Below are 14,704 nucleotides of genomic sequence, written 5' to 3'. Positions count from 1 at the left end.
AACGGAGCCGACCAATTCATTACAAATATAACATTAAAAATAAATCGCAATAATATTGCCGCTTTCTATGCGTCAGCCTCGATTGGGTTAGATGAATTACTTGGGTTCGTACGTTTCCGGTTAGACAAAACAGTTACATTTTTTTACGGAGTGGCAAGTGGCTAGAACAGGCTAGCCGGCGAGGTGAGCCAAAACCAAGTCCGCAAAATCTCGATTTACACACATGGGATAACGAGTTAGTAAGTTGTGACGTCATAGTCAGTGACGTCATAAAGCAGATAACAATGACGTAGTAGAGAAGAGTGACGTCATTTTGTGACTGGGCACATATATAAGAGGCGAGCGGGGCCGGGTCGCCTCAGTGTCAACGCCGGGACGAGCCACGATGAAGGTGCGTGTAGAACTGTCTGTCCTGAAAAAGCCAGTTTTCAAATGTCTGGCGAGCCTCATGTCGTGTGTGTGGTGTAGAGGTGACTTGTGTGTTGACAAGCGGGTTTGTGGCGGGGGCTGAGATGTTTACCTCAGACCAGCTCTGATGAGGTTCTGTTTTTTTAAGTCCGGCTGATCAGTGAGGCTATTGCAGTCAGTGGTCTGCATGCCAAAGGGTCTTCACATTCCGGGTAATTGGAAACTAATGTTGAAAATTTCTAACTTTATTTAAGCAATATTTCACGTATTTGCTGCTAGAAAGTTAGACTCAGAAGCAGTGTTCTTTAAAATAACTGAGAGTAGCAACCGCGTACCCATGACTTCTCTCATGTTTGGTGATGAGTACCTTCTAAGTCCTTCAGGAGGTGATGGGTGTGTGAGGGAGGGAGGTGAGGAGAGTGTGTGTGAGGGAGGTTAAGAGTCTGTGAGGGAGGGAGGGAGAGAGGTGAAGGGTGTGTGAGGGAGATGAGGAGTGTGTGAGAGGTGAAGGTGTGTGTGATGGAATTAATATTTTCCTCAGGCAGTATGAAATACAGATCAGAACACTTAATTATGACATTCAGGGGGTTGAAATCCTTCTCCAACTATAACAACGGGCAGCGGGAGACAGCACGGCCCTATTGATGCACCACCTTCCCGCCCTCTCACCAATATCCTCAAACGATTCACTTGTGTCTCACGTCATCACATATGTGTACTCACTAAAAGCTTCAGTTACTATGTCTACACATTTTATCTGAGGCCCACCATCTCTAGTGGCCTCGACGGGGACAGGAAGTCGGCGGTTTGTTAAAGGTCTCCAATTATTAGTAGTGATATTTTCCAACTGAATTTTAAAGTAGAGTAGAGTCTTGGGTTTTATGGCTTCGGTGGGTAGGCGATTCCATGAGTTTATTACCCTTTGGAGGGGAAAGTATCTCCTGTTTTCTGAACCACACTGTGGCTTGTTGAGCTTGATGCTATTGCGTTACGTTGAATTTTTGAAAGAAGTGATTTGGATTAATATCTTCCAATTTGTTTAGTCTTTTAAAGGTATCGATTACATCAGCATTGTCATGTCTGGTTTGTAGTGTTGTTCGAGCTGTGGCCCCTTAACTATTTCTAGTATGAATTAGGTTACTTAGTTCTGGGATAATTTTTGCCGCTCTGCGTTGAACGTTTTCCAAAGCAGATATGTCCTCTTATAGCTGTAGTCTCCATTTTTTGCATACAGTTAGATCCATAACCCGTCTTACAAGATCAATATTGATTAAAGGTTAAAGGGTAATACAATCCTTACCTCCTTTTTATACTACTCTCCAGCAAGTCCATCATACAAAAATGGTCTATTTACTTGCAATTCCCCAATAAACTTCGCTAACTAAAGAACATTAAACCTGATAAAAGGAGTAACCTTTAAATCATTCCAAGCTCTTACATAGTGTTTACTAATAAAAACTGGAAGTGTGTTTTTCATTTGATTTACTGTAATCTATAATTTCCACAAACAGTAATCGTATTATAGTCATCTCTTAATACCTAATTGAGTTTATTTTTCATAGTTTTGATGAATAATGTTTATTTTTGTTTCAGGTGTTTCAGCTAATACGGTTCCTGGCTTTGGTCGTTTCTTCTGGATGGGCTGCTAAGCTGCCCCTGGGTATCCCTGGCGCGCCTGCCCCTAGTCAAAAAGTTGCTCTGAAATTCCCTGGATCAGCTGAACCTTCAGGCCTGTATCAGACACCAGCTGAATCACTCGAAACTCATCCAGTAGATTCAACTAAAATCGAAAGTCTCGGTGAAATAACTCAAACGTCTATCAAGACCTCAAGTATTGTTGAAACTCCTGTCGAATCTGTTCAAGGTCCGGCAAATCTTCCTGCATTGGAAGCTTCATCCGATGTAGTTCAGGTCCCTGTTGAACCTTCAGCTATTTATGGAGCTCCAAGCGAATCATTGCCAGGTTCTGCTCATATTTCAACTGATTCGGATGTTCAGGATCAAGCAACTTCAATCTTTGCAGACTCTACAATTGAGCACAAAACTGAAGGTGAATTAGTTTCCATCTCCGTTGTTCCTTCAGTTCCGGTTGAGACACCCAGCGAGCTAGTTCCGCTTTCTACAGAATTTGGTACTCCAGATCAGGGAGTACAAGGTGCTGTTGTACCCTCGAGTCTGGATGAAGCGCCCAGTAAAATAGGAGGACCCACTACTCATCATGAGGCTTCGGTTCAGACAATTTCAAGCTCTATTTTACCCTCAGATATTCATATTCTGGAAACTCCACTTCAGCCTCATGTAGAACATGATATTCCACTTGATGTAGCTACAGGCACTGCTGAGCATTCAAGTCCAGACGGATTTCCAAGCAAAGTTGAGTCATCAGATCAACACTCTGCATCAAAAGAAACCTCTTTAGACGTGATACCAGTTGAAACAGAGACAGGCAGTATTGAACATTCAAGTTCAGACGGGTTTTCAAGCATAGTTGAGTCATCAGATCAACACTCTGCATCAAAAGAAACCTCTTTAGACGTGATACCAGTTGAAACAGAGACAGGCAGTATTGAACATTCAAGTTCAGACGGGTTTTCAAGCATAGTTGAGTCTTCAGATCAACACTCTGCATCAAAAGAAACCTCTTTAGACGTGATACCAGTTGAAACAGAGACAGGCAGTATTGAACATTCAAGTCCAGACGAAATTCCAAGCAAAGTTGAGTCTTCAGATCAACACTCTGCATCAAAGGAAACTACTTTAGATGCGATACCAGTTGAAAAAGATACAGTCAGTGTTGAGTCTTCAAGCCAATTTGAAACACCTATCAAAGTTGAATCATCTGACCAATCCTCCATTTTACACGAAGCTTCCTCAGGTGTATTATCAGAAGATGTTGGTTCGTCTACCGGCCTTGAAATACACGGTGAAGAACTTCCAAGTTCTGTGCAGCCTTCTTCGGAAAGCAATGCATTTTCTGGATCCTCTGAACATTCAACGTTACACGAGACTCCTGAAGTGTCAGTTGCATCCCCAAGCGTACCTGCAGGTCTTTATGAAGCTCCAGTTTCACCGTCAGCATCTTTAGATAAGCCGTCTACCTTACAAGAGATTCCTAAGAAACCAATTATATTTCCTGATACCTTCCAGACCTCAGTTCAACCAGTCCCAGTTCTCGCCGAGCCTTCTACTTTACAGGAAACACCTGAACCATTGGCCCAGGTACCTGCAGGTCTTTACCAAGCGCCCAGGAAAACAGGAAAACCATGAATTTCAACGGTGTAATTTGTCCGAAACCCGTTGGCTGGATATTAGTTATCTTACATAGTGCCAGCAGCCCATCACCAAAACAAAGGTGATAGGCTACTGGGTGCTGGCGGGATTTCGATGTGTGGGAATAAAACACGGACTTTCTCGGTCGGAAATAGTCCTTATTTTGAGTGGTTTTCATATATGATTTTTTGAGGCTATGACTCGTGACGCTCATCATTCACTTCAGCCCGTACGGTAAACACCCTTAAATCACTATAATTAAAACATTAACGTTTTCTAGGCCTCGATATGTATAAACCAAAAATATATAATCAAATGATTTATATTTGAGAAAAACTTGTATTATTGCACCTTATAAAAGATTCATTGTGTCAGATGAAATATTAACGTCGGTGATGTCTTAAAACAGTGTATATAATACTATTGTTTGGGTGTTGAGAATGGATTATAAGTGTTTTCTGGGTGTCGAGGATGAGTTAAGTGTATAACCCATCTATGTAAAACTATGTATTATAACACATTTCAAAAGTTTATTGCCAAATGGTTCACAGGATTTTGCTCTTATTCATGGATTTCGGTAATGTTAGTGAATAATGCTTTGCTTTGCATTGTAATGCTTTGAATATATATATATATATATATATATATATATATATATATATATATATATATATATATATATATATATATATATATATATATATATATATATATATATATATATATATATGATAATAATAATAATCCCGATCGTGGTTGATGTCTTCAAAAGCAATAATGACATTTTTTACAAGAGAAGAATTTGATCTACCTTGGATAGACAGGTTGAGACGCATGCCGGGAGGTCCGTTGTTTACCCCATAGGGAAGGAGACGCTCTGTCTACATAGTCTGGTTGCTCTTACTGTGACATCTGCCGTCTATGAGTTCGCCTTCTTCATCCATCGCAGTGGACAAGCGTTCATGGTGATTCGTACGCCAGTCCTGCGTCGGTGGTTTGTCTGGTTCGCCAAACGATATCGTGGTTTGCGGTCGGAAATGTCAAGCGATTGCACTCTGACTCACGAAGTTCTCAACTCATTTTTAGACAATTTTCATATGCACCAACAGGTGTTTTTTTTTTTTGTAAAAATAAAACAAAGCTCAAAACTCACAATTTTACTATATATATGGGTTACCAGGCAAGAGATACACTATAGACGGTTACAGAACCACTTCTGTGTATCACAGACCACACTGTGGCCCAACAGCGTACTCGAGTTCTGTATTAGAATTGACAAGACGCGAGACGTTACAGCTTCTGTGAGGAACTAGACTCTAGACTGTGAGGAACTAGAGCATGAATGCAGGAGTACGTAGACGAGAGTGAGACGTCAGACGACCAGAGACTTATGGGTGCGTGACGGGCGTCGGCGTCCAAGGAAGGCAGGAGATTAGAGCGGCAAGTCCTAGGATGAAGACGCTGCAGGACGCGCCAGCTGTCCCTCTGGACACTGTGCAGGAGAAAACTTATCACTGTAATTTTCGGATTTTATAAATTGAGTATAAGAAATCCAATTTTTCATATGATTTTGTTGTTTAATTTAATTCCATTTTCTTAAGAGTATATAATTTACATTATATGATTATCATTGTCTTTTACTATATAAGCTATATTATCAAATGCAGATGGTCTGTATATTGATTTTGCTTTCCAAAAGCGTCTTAAAATTGGATACTTATGATCTGATGATTTGAAAATTATGATTACAGCAAGATAGGCAGAATTTGGCGCTTTTCTTATACTCTTGAAAGTCAATCAATTTGAGTAGTGTGGTTGAGACATACTTACAAATAACAAACATTAGAAAATACCAAATTTTTCTGCCTTGTGAAGAACCTCGTTCTTGCATGAGCAAGTGACAGATCGAGCTAGAGGAGTAGACACACTTACAGAAAGGGACAAATTATACATGTGGGAGAGAGAGAGGGGATACAGGCGTACATACATATATATACTCACTGCAAAATGGCATGTCCAGTGTCTGAGAGCCGTCCTCTGAGACCCAGGTGCGTCGTGCCTCGTCACACCTGATCAGCAGACGCCAGTGACGTCTAAGAGAGTTGTCCGCCTCCCAGTACGACCAGTATCCAGGGTCACACCGGTACTGTACCGGGGAAGACAACGGGTTCAGGGGCCCCACACTTATTTTGATCTATACTTATTGCTCTAAACATGCAACTCAGTATTCGGATGAGTGTTGTTTCCTTACAATGAATAATGTTATACTTATCGATAATACAGTTCATTGAGTTAATTCACGATTGTCTTAACGTATTAACGATTAAGATTACACATCCATGCTTGACCCCACACATCTATACTTAACCCCGCACATCTATGTTTGACCCCACGCATCAATGCTTGACCCCACACATCAATATTTGACCCAACACATCCAGTGAGTGACCTACACATCCATGCTTGCCCCCAGAAATTCAGCCTGGTCTACATCTAAGCTTGACCCCACACATTTATGACTGACCCCATACATCCAAGCTTGACCCCACACATCTATGCTTGAACCCACACCACCATGACTGACCCCACACCTCCATGCTTAACCCCACACCTCCATGACTGACCCCACACATCTATACTTGGCCCCACACATCTATGACTGACCCCACACATCCAACCTTGACCCCACACCTCCATGACTGACTCCACACCTCCATGACTGACCCCACACCTCCATGACTGACCCCACACCTCAATGCTTGACCCACATCTGACCTCAGCGGTGACGGGCTGTGAACCAGCCTGGTGGCACTCTCCTCGACAGTTGAGACGACACCCGTCCACCCTGACGTCCATGTGCTCAGCCAGTGCCGGGAGCACCGGGCACCCTTCGTTCTCAACTGGAGGCCAGACCGGGAGTTAGTATACTGGGACACGAGGTAAAGGAGAGGGAGGAGCGTGTACTGGGATGACACGGGAGCAGGTATTCTGGGGGGACACGAGCAGGTATTCTGGGGGGACACGAGCAGGTATTTTGGGGGGACACGAGCAGGTATAAATAAAGCAAAGGAAAATCTCCTAATACGGGAGACATCTCCCCGCACGCAGGGTGCAGTTGCACCTCCACAGATCTCCAGTATCAGCTCTTGATACTGGTAATGGCTCCAAAGGGCCACCACTTACGGGCTATTCATGCCCGTGCCACCTTTTAGGTGGCTTAATGTTCATCAATCAATCTCCTAATACATGGTGACGTGAACTGTGTACGATGGACTGGGTAATGAAGGAGTCCCATGGTGGAGATACACTGAAAGCTAAATTTAAGAGATTTCTTGGTACAGCACTGAGCGAAGCTAACACAGGGAAGGTGTCCTAGTGCCCACATCAGGTGACGAATAAGTCAGAGACAGTCAACAGTATGGACAAGCAGAGCGGGAGGTAAACACACACACACACACGGCTCACTTGTGTCGTAGACCAGCTGGGTGGTGGAGTTGGTGGGCAAGTGTGTGTGCCGCGTGTAGTTAGCGATGGTCACCCGGGTGGTGCAGTGGAAGCTGGTGCCGCGGGGGGCGTCCCTTACCTGGCCGGCCGTTAATGGTGGGAGAGAGAGAGAGAGAAAAAATCTAGGAATCTTTCCTGATTAATTGTATATATATATAAAGATGTAAACGTCGTAGTAAATCAAGGGGTTAATTTCATAAAAGTGAAATCTTATGCACTGTGATTAATTACTTTCTAGCTGTGTTAGAAGCCATCTTTGTTAGTTGGTCAATTGGTAGCTGTGTTGGATCATGTTGTCGGGTTGTTATTAATATACCAGTGTGTGTGTGTGTGTGTGTGTGTGTGTGTGTGTGTGTGTGTGTGTGTGTGTGTGTGTGTGTGTGTGTGTGTGTGTGTGTGTGTGTGTGTGTGTCTCCTCACCTCTATGGGCGTGTCCTGGACGAAGACATGCCAGACGAAGTTGAGGTCCTGGTGGAAGACCAGACCTCCCCGCACCTCCTTGACCAGCACCCCGGAGGAGGTGTCCCAGAAGCCACACTGCACCTCAGGCTTCGGGTACATGCGCGGGGTACTGTAGCTCCAGTACACGGTGCACCTCTCCACCCTCGCGGATAGGCTGTACTCCTCCTGGAAAAAGGCTGGAAGACAGAGGTGAATTTCGTATTCCAAGATGATTAAGGTATGTGGACATCGTTTTGTCCTCGTAGGGGAAGACGGGGGAGTAATGTGTTACATGGTGTGGGTGATGTGTTACATGGTGTGGGTGGTGTGTTACATGGTGTGGGTGATGTGTTACATGGTGTGGGTGATGTGTTACATGGTGTGGGTGATGTGTTACATGATGTGGGTGGTGTGTTACATGGTGTGGGTGATGTGTTACATGGTGTGGGTGATGTGTTACATGGTGTGGGTGATGTGTTACACACACCCCAGGCGAGGACAAGAGAAGGAGTCAGAAGTGCCTCCACCAGCCAGCCTAGTCCTCTGGGTATTTAAACACTTTCAGAATAGAGATTTTTTCCCCTACCACAGACGTGGCCACACATTTACAATGCTATCCAATATTTATAAATTTTTCTTTTGTCCTCCATGGACAGGGTTAGAGATCTGTTGAACATATAGTTCAGTGATTTATTGAACAATCAACCACAGAAGGTGATTGTAGTGCTTTTAAAATGCGAATTGACAATAAACCCGGATCAGACATGCTTTCAAGGACTCCCAAACCTATATTCTGTTTTTTTTTTAATTTATATTTTAATATATGATAATTAATATGCCCTAGTGAACAGTACTGCTGCCTAGCTAGCGATACTTTTATAGCAACTTTGGACGAAAATGTACAACCTTTACCGTGGAGTTCTTCAAAATGTATCGATCATTTATGTTTAAACAAAAATAATTATAACCTAGCAACTGCCGATACTTTTTGTCATCCTACAAGTGTAAACCACCCTATTGGTCATTAGGTAAACTCCCTGTCAATCACAGCCATTTAATGTCAGTTAACCTCAGCTATCTTATAAGCCTATCTTATAAGCCTTCGCTATCACTTTGCCTCTTGTTTAGTCTTGATAAAGTATACTTCAGGTATTCACAGTAAGAATTTATACACAAAAACAATCCGTTTGAGAATAACGTTAAGGTCCCGAATTATCTTCGCAGGACACGGTGAGAGCCGTTTTGACTAATCATGTTTGTGTGTTTATCACGATAAAATTAGGAGAAAACTAATTAGTTGTTTGATGATTAATATTCTTCTATTGTAAATTCTTGTCGGATGGATGGTGTTTGAGACATTTTCATAGCTGGCTCACATTCATAATGGCTGGCAGACCAATTACATTTTTTGTTTAAATTATTACATTCACAGACTTCTCATTTTGACCAGACACACCTGATATTCTTGAGAGATATAAGAATTTTGCACCAAGACTGTAACATTTTGTTGAATTATCTGCATGTCTCTTGCAAATTAATACAGTATAACTAGGTCATAAAAGTATTTGTGTGTACGTCTGATACCATACTACTTGTGTAAAGGAGGAAATGTATATGTTTAATACTCAGAATGTTTGGTAACATGTTTATTGTTTGTGATGTGTGTCTATGTATGTACTAACACGTTGTACTGAACGGGGTGAGAATAGCTTGAGCTACCTCATCCCTTTGTGTGTATTTTACCTCAATAAACTTATTTCAATTTCAATTTCAATTTCACCCAGAGGGTATACTCAGTCACCACTCTACACCCAGAAACAGTACTCAGCCACACCCTACACCCAGAAACAGTACTCAGCCACACCCTACACCCAGAAACAGTACTCAGCCACACCCTACACCCAGAAACAGTACTCAGCCACACCCTACACCCAGAAACAGTACTCAGCCACCACTCTACACCCAGAAACAGTATTCAGCCACCACTCTACACCCAGAAACAGTACTCAGCCACCACTCTACACCCAGAAGCAGTACTCAGCCACACTCTACACCCAGAAGCAGTACTCAGCTACCACTCTACACCCAGAAGCAGTACTCAGCCACCACTCTACACCCAGAAGCAGTACTCAGCCACACTCTACACCCAGAAGCAGTACTCAGCTACCACTCTACACCCAGAAGCAGTACTCAGCCACCACTCTACACCCAGAAGCAGTACTCAGCCACACCCTACACCCAGAAGCAGTACTCAGCCACCACTCTACACCCAGAAGCAGTACTCAGCAGTACTCACCGTACATCTGAAGGCTGTACTGGTCGCTGACGGGGTTGACGACCAGGTCGGTAGCCGTGTGATAGACGCTGCAGGTGTAGAGGCCGTGCATGGAGACATCAGGGGAGGTGAACTGTATATCCGGGCCCACCTCCACGCCCTCGCCCGGGGTCCTCACGTGCTCCTTCAGCGGGAACATGACTGTCATTGAAGGCAACGGAGAGTGTTCACTGTGAGAGTCCTGGCTCACATGAAGGCTCCTTGGCTTATTGTAGGACAACCGACCAGTTAATAGTCACCCTTATGTTGCCTGCACAACCCTTGACGTGCCTGTACAACCCTTGACGTGCCTGTACAACCCTTGACGTGCCTGTACAATCCTTGACGTGCCTGTACAACCCTTGACGTGCCTGTACAATCCTTGACGTGCCTGTACAACCCTTGACGTGCCTGTACAACCCTTGACGTGCCTGTACAACCCTTGACGTGCCTGTACAACCCTTGACGTGCCTGTACAACCCTTGACGTGCCTGTACAACCCTTGACGTGCCTGCACAACCCTTGACGTGCTTGTACAATCCTTGACGTGCCTGCACAACCCTTGACGTGCCTGTACAACCCTTGACGTGCCTGTACAACCCTTGACGTGCCTGTACAACCCTTGACGTGCCTATACAACCCTTGACGTGCCTGTACAATCCTTGACGTGCCTGTACAACCCTTGACGTGCCTGTACAATCCTTGACGTGCCTGTACAACCCTTGACGTGCCTGTACAATCCTTGACATGCCTGTACAACCCTTGACGTGCCTGTACAACCCTTGACGTACCTGTACAATCCTTGACGTGCCTGTACAATCCTTGACGTGCCTGTACAATCCTTGACGTGCCTGTACAATCCTTGACGTACCTGTACAACCCTTGACGTGCTTGTACAACCCTTGACGTGCCTGTACAACCCTTGACGTGCCTGTACAACCCTTGACGTGCTTGTACAATCCTTGACGTGCCTGTACAACCCTTGACGTGCCTGTACAATCCTTGACGTGCCTGTCTGCATAAGCTTTGACATGTCTGTGCAACCCTCTACATGTCTGTACAACTCTTGACATGTCTGTGCAACTCTTAACATGTCTATATCTCCCTTACCAGTATAATCTTTGAGCGACCCCTCTTTCACATGTATAACCAATAGGTAACCTCCCCTGCCTTGCCTAGACAACAGCTGCCTCTCCTGTCAGAATTCTTGCCTGGACTCTCCAACCCTCTGAATCCCTTCTGATCGACCTATGCAACCCCTCCGCAGACGCGATTGCCCCCCCCCCTACCCTCACCCTTTCTCACATGTGCAATCCAAATCTCTCGTGAACAACAGAAGCTTCACCTGTACAAGTCACCTCGTCCCAACCAGTACGTTGCTTGCCTCACCTGCAACGGAGCGGGTGGCAGGTACCCAGGTGTACACGACGCCCCACTTGTCGAGAGACCAGGTGACGTTGACGATGGCCGAGAGGTCGCCCTCAATGTGACACTCCAGTTGGTAGTTCAAGTCATCAGATCCCAGGTTCATGTACTGCTGCTGCTGTCCGGCCTTCGTCAGGTAGATCCCCTTCACCTGTACCCTCCCCAGAGTACCTGTCGGAGGAGGAGATGAGTTAGACGGTGTCTGAGGAGAACGGGAGGTGTAGGAGAAACTGGTGGATTAAATGTGGACAGGAGACAGGGAGGGTTGGTGGTTGGATGAGGCGGACAGAAGTAGGTTGGGAAGATATTACAGACAGACAGAGAATGATATTAGTGAATATTAGTACGGTATCAGATCTCTAGTTTTTAGTTATGTGGGACTCGGTTCTCAGCCTACCACATGCTCGAGCTGTTTAGCTCCAGCGCCGCCATTGTGGCTAGTCTCTGGACTCTTTCAATTCTTCTTCTTTATTAGATGATTTGCATACTGGTGTTGCATGTTCAGGAACTGGTCTCACGCGAGTGAAAGTTTTCTGAATTCTTCGTGTTCCATGTTCCTTAAATGCAGTTATTTTATTTACCAGCTTTCTGTGTGCCGCTGACAATATCCTGTTCAGGTGTACTTTTGTTGATAGATTTGCTGTGGTGTCAACTCTTATTTTTTTAAATGTCTGTATTGAGTTGTCTTTTTCATGTTATTCTGTTCCTTGGGTCACCTTTTCCCCAGTATCTATCTTTATTTCCTTATATTGCTTCAGGTAAATTCAAGTGGCCATCTTATTTAACGTTATTGTAATTTGCTGTTTTTATTGTGGTAATATGAAGAATGATATCACAATAAAATATGTTTGCCTTTCCATTGGAGACTTTCAGCGCCGTAGAGAGGGGGGACCTGCTGCCTGGGTAACAGCTTCTCCCCCGAATCAACCCACCCAGGCTTTGCGCCCTGGTGAGGCCACTCCAGACCAGGCCGACACCAGAGCGCAACTCCATAGTCTTCTGAGACTGATGGATGCCTACTACTACTACTACTATGAAGAATGATATTTAAAATTACATATGAGGGCTATGCATGAGGTGCCCCTTTTTACATGAATATATTTCCACACATAATTTGAAGACTGTGAACGGTGTCAACACACAACCTCGTACTGCAGGGAAGGGAATTGTCAGGAGAAAGTGCCAAGCCATTACGACTATATAACAGTGGGAAGGGATCAGGATAAGGATTTGGGATGGGACGGGAGGAAGGAATGGTGCCCAACCACTTGGACGTTCGGGGATTGAACGTCGACCTGCACGAAGCGAGACCGTTGCTCTACCGTCCAGCCTAAGTAGTTGGTACCTCGTCCAGGAACGTAGTCCAGCCTTCCACCACTCTGCTCTTAAACTACAACTTCCCTTATCCTTTCTATGCCTTTTATTCTCTAGGCTACAGTTATAACTTCTAATTCTGTTAATTTATTGCTATAAAACAACTTTTTTTTATCTGTTTTCTCGTGTGTCTTTTTGTATAACTTGTATGTGACTATCATCTCCTTTTTTTCTATTATCGCCCAATTTGTGCGTGTCCAGAACCGTTAACAAATGTCCAGAACTGCTTCAGAAATTTGAAGAAATTCAGAACTTGAAGAAATTTCACTTTAGCGTCTCGGAACTTTCAGGTGAGAAAGTATTGGTAATGATTACCCACCAATCTTTTTATTTACCTAAATTCCCTTGAATTTTGTTTATATACGCAGGCGATGAGTCACAATAACGTGGCTGAAGTATGTTGACCAGACCACACACTAGAAATTGAAGGGACGACGACGTTTCGGTCCGTCCTGGACCATCGACTTGAGAATGGTCCAGGACGGACCGAAACGTCGTCGTCCCTTCAATTTCTAGTGTGTGGTCTGGTCAACTTTGTTTATATACATTTAGGTTCTGGTGGAGTTAAGTTCCACTCTTCCCTATTCCCCACTACGGAGCATTAGTCAACACCGAGTCACTTCTTGCTTCAGCAGTGCACAATAGAAAGTTGTTTTCACATATCCATACATTAAAACATTGATTGTAACCATGATATATATGTGCTTCAGCCTACAGTTTAGACCTATTGTCTTATGTATGACCCTCTGTCCTGCGTGACAGTGAATACCAGCATTTTCCTCACTTTAATAAGACTTTATTAAAATCCTCAGATTAGGCAAAATTGTAATTAATTTTGTCAATAAAGATGTTAATAATAATAAGTCGTCACTAAGCTCGTCCAGGTGCAACTGAAGGAGAGAGGCTCATGTGATAGAGATTATTTTTAACAAAACATGTGACACACGCTTATTGTCCTGGGACTAGAGTATTTAAAGTTGGGTCATCAATGTTTTGAGTTACATGTTATTAACATTAGAACACCGGGCTGTGCCATGTGTTACGTGCTATACACATTAGAACACCGGGTTGTGCCATGTGTTACGTGCTATACACATTAGAACACCGGGTTGTGCCATGTGTTACGTGCTATACACATTAGAACACCGGGTTGTGCCATGTGTTATGTGCTATACACATTAGAACACCAGGTTGTGCCATGTGTTATGTGCTATACACATTAGAACACCGGGTTGTGCCATGTGTTATGTGCTATACACATTAGAACACCGGGTTGTGCCATGTGTTACGTGCTATAAACATTAGAACACCGGGTTGTGCCATGTGTTACGTGCTATAAACATTAGAACACCGGGTTGTGCCATGTGTTATGTGCTATAAACATTAGAACATCGGGTTGTGCCATGTGTTATGTGCTATAAACATTAGAACACCGGGTTGTGCCATGTGTTACGTGCTATAAACATTAGAACACCGGGTTGTGCCATGTGTTACGTGCTATAAACATTAGAACACCGGGTTGTGCCATGTGTTACGTGCTATAAACATTAGAACACCGGGTTGTGCCTTACATTGCGTAAACAAACCGAGCACCAACAAGAACAGTAGAGGAAGCTCCGCCATCTGAAGACTCACTGATACTGTCTGGTACCCCATAACTCACCTCGCCTATCTTAGCTTATCAGTCAATTGTAATCTGATAAAAATATCAGTCACTTGTTAAGGCAGGAGCTAACGCGCAGATCACGCAACTTCAGACAGAAGCTAACGCGCTGGTCACACAACTTTAGACAGAAGCTAACGCGCTGGTCTCACAACTTCAGACAGGAGCTAACGCTCAGGTCACACAACTTCAGACATGAAGTAATGTGCAGGTGAAACGAATCTTTGACTACAAGGAAAAGAAGGTGATTATTCAACTGTATAAATCTCTGGAGTGCCCCTCTTGCATTATTCCATCCAAGAATG

The 14,704-nt window shown here is 44.0% G+C and overlaps 2 protein-coding genes across 2 annotated transcripts; one reads left to right on the top strand and one right to left on the bottom strand.

The window, feature by feature from the left end:
- The first annotated feature begins 250 nt into the window (after nt 1–250).
- Nucleotides 251–4,014, top strand: LOC123762029 (uncharacterized). Its single transcript, XM_045748210.2, has 2 exons — nt 251–391; nt 2,002–4,014. Exons 1-2 carry the CDS (start codon nt 386–388, stop codon nt 3,673–3,675), a joined length of 1,680 nt encoding a protein of 559 aa, XP_045604166.1. The 5' UTR covers nt 251–385; the 3' UTR covers nt 3,676–4,014.
- An 806-nt stretch (nt 4,015–4,820) lies between these two features.
- Nucleotides 4,821–14,388, bottom strand: LOC123762023 (uncharacterized). The gene is made up of 8 exons (XM_069300365.1): nt 14,308–14,388; nt 11,327–11,533; nt 9,920–10,099; nt 7,603–7,820; nt 7,144–7,261; nt 6,454–6,578; nt 5,680–5,824; nt 4,821–5,170 (listed from the first exon to the last, which is right to left on the bottom strand). The coding sequence occupies exons 1-8, from the start codon at nt 14,357–14,359 to the stop codon at nt 5,067–5,069; spliced, it is 1,149 nt and encodes a 382-aa protein (XP_069156466.1). The 5' UTR covers nt 14,360–14,388; the 3' UTR covers nt 4,821–5,066.
- Nucleotides 14,389–14,704: the final 316 nt, after the last annotated feature.

This window comes from Procambarus clarkii, chromosome 5, assembly GCF_040958095.1.
Source record: "Procambarus clarkii isolate CNS0578487 chromosome 5, FALCON_Pclarkii_2.0, whole genome shotgun sequence".
In the NCBI taxonomy this organism is placed as follows: Eukaryota; Metazoa; Arthropoda; class Malacostraca; order Decapoda; family Cambaridae; genus Procambarus; species Procambarus clarkii.
The sequence above is the reverse complement of the archived record's forward strand: the minus strand, read 5'-3'. Positions and strand labels throughout refer to the sequence as shown.

Coding starts and splice junctions, on each gene's coding strand:
- LOC123762023 (XM_069300365.1), bottom strand. CDS start 14,359: ATGGCGGAGCTTCCTCTACTGTTCTTGTTGGTGCTCGGTTTGTTTACG. Junction 10,100..11,326: donor TGCCACCCGCTCCGTTGCAG/GTGAGGCAAGCA, acceptor CTTCAATGACAG/TCATGTTCCCGCTGAAGGAG. Junction 5,171..5,679: donor ACTGGACATGCCATTTTGCA/GTGAGTATATAT, acceptor TCTCCTGCACAG/TGTCCAGAGGGACAGCTGGC.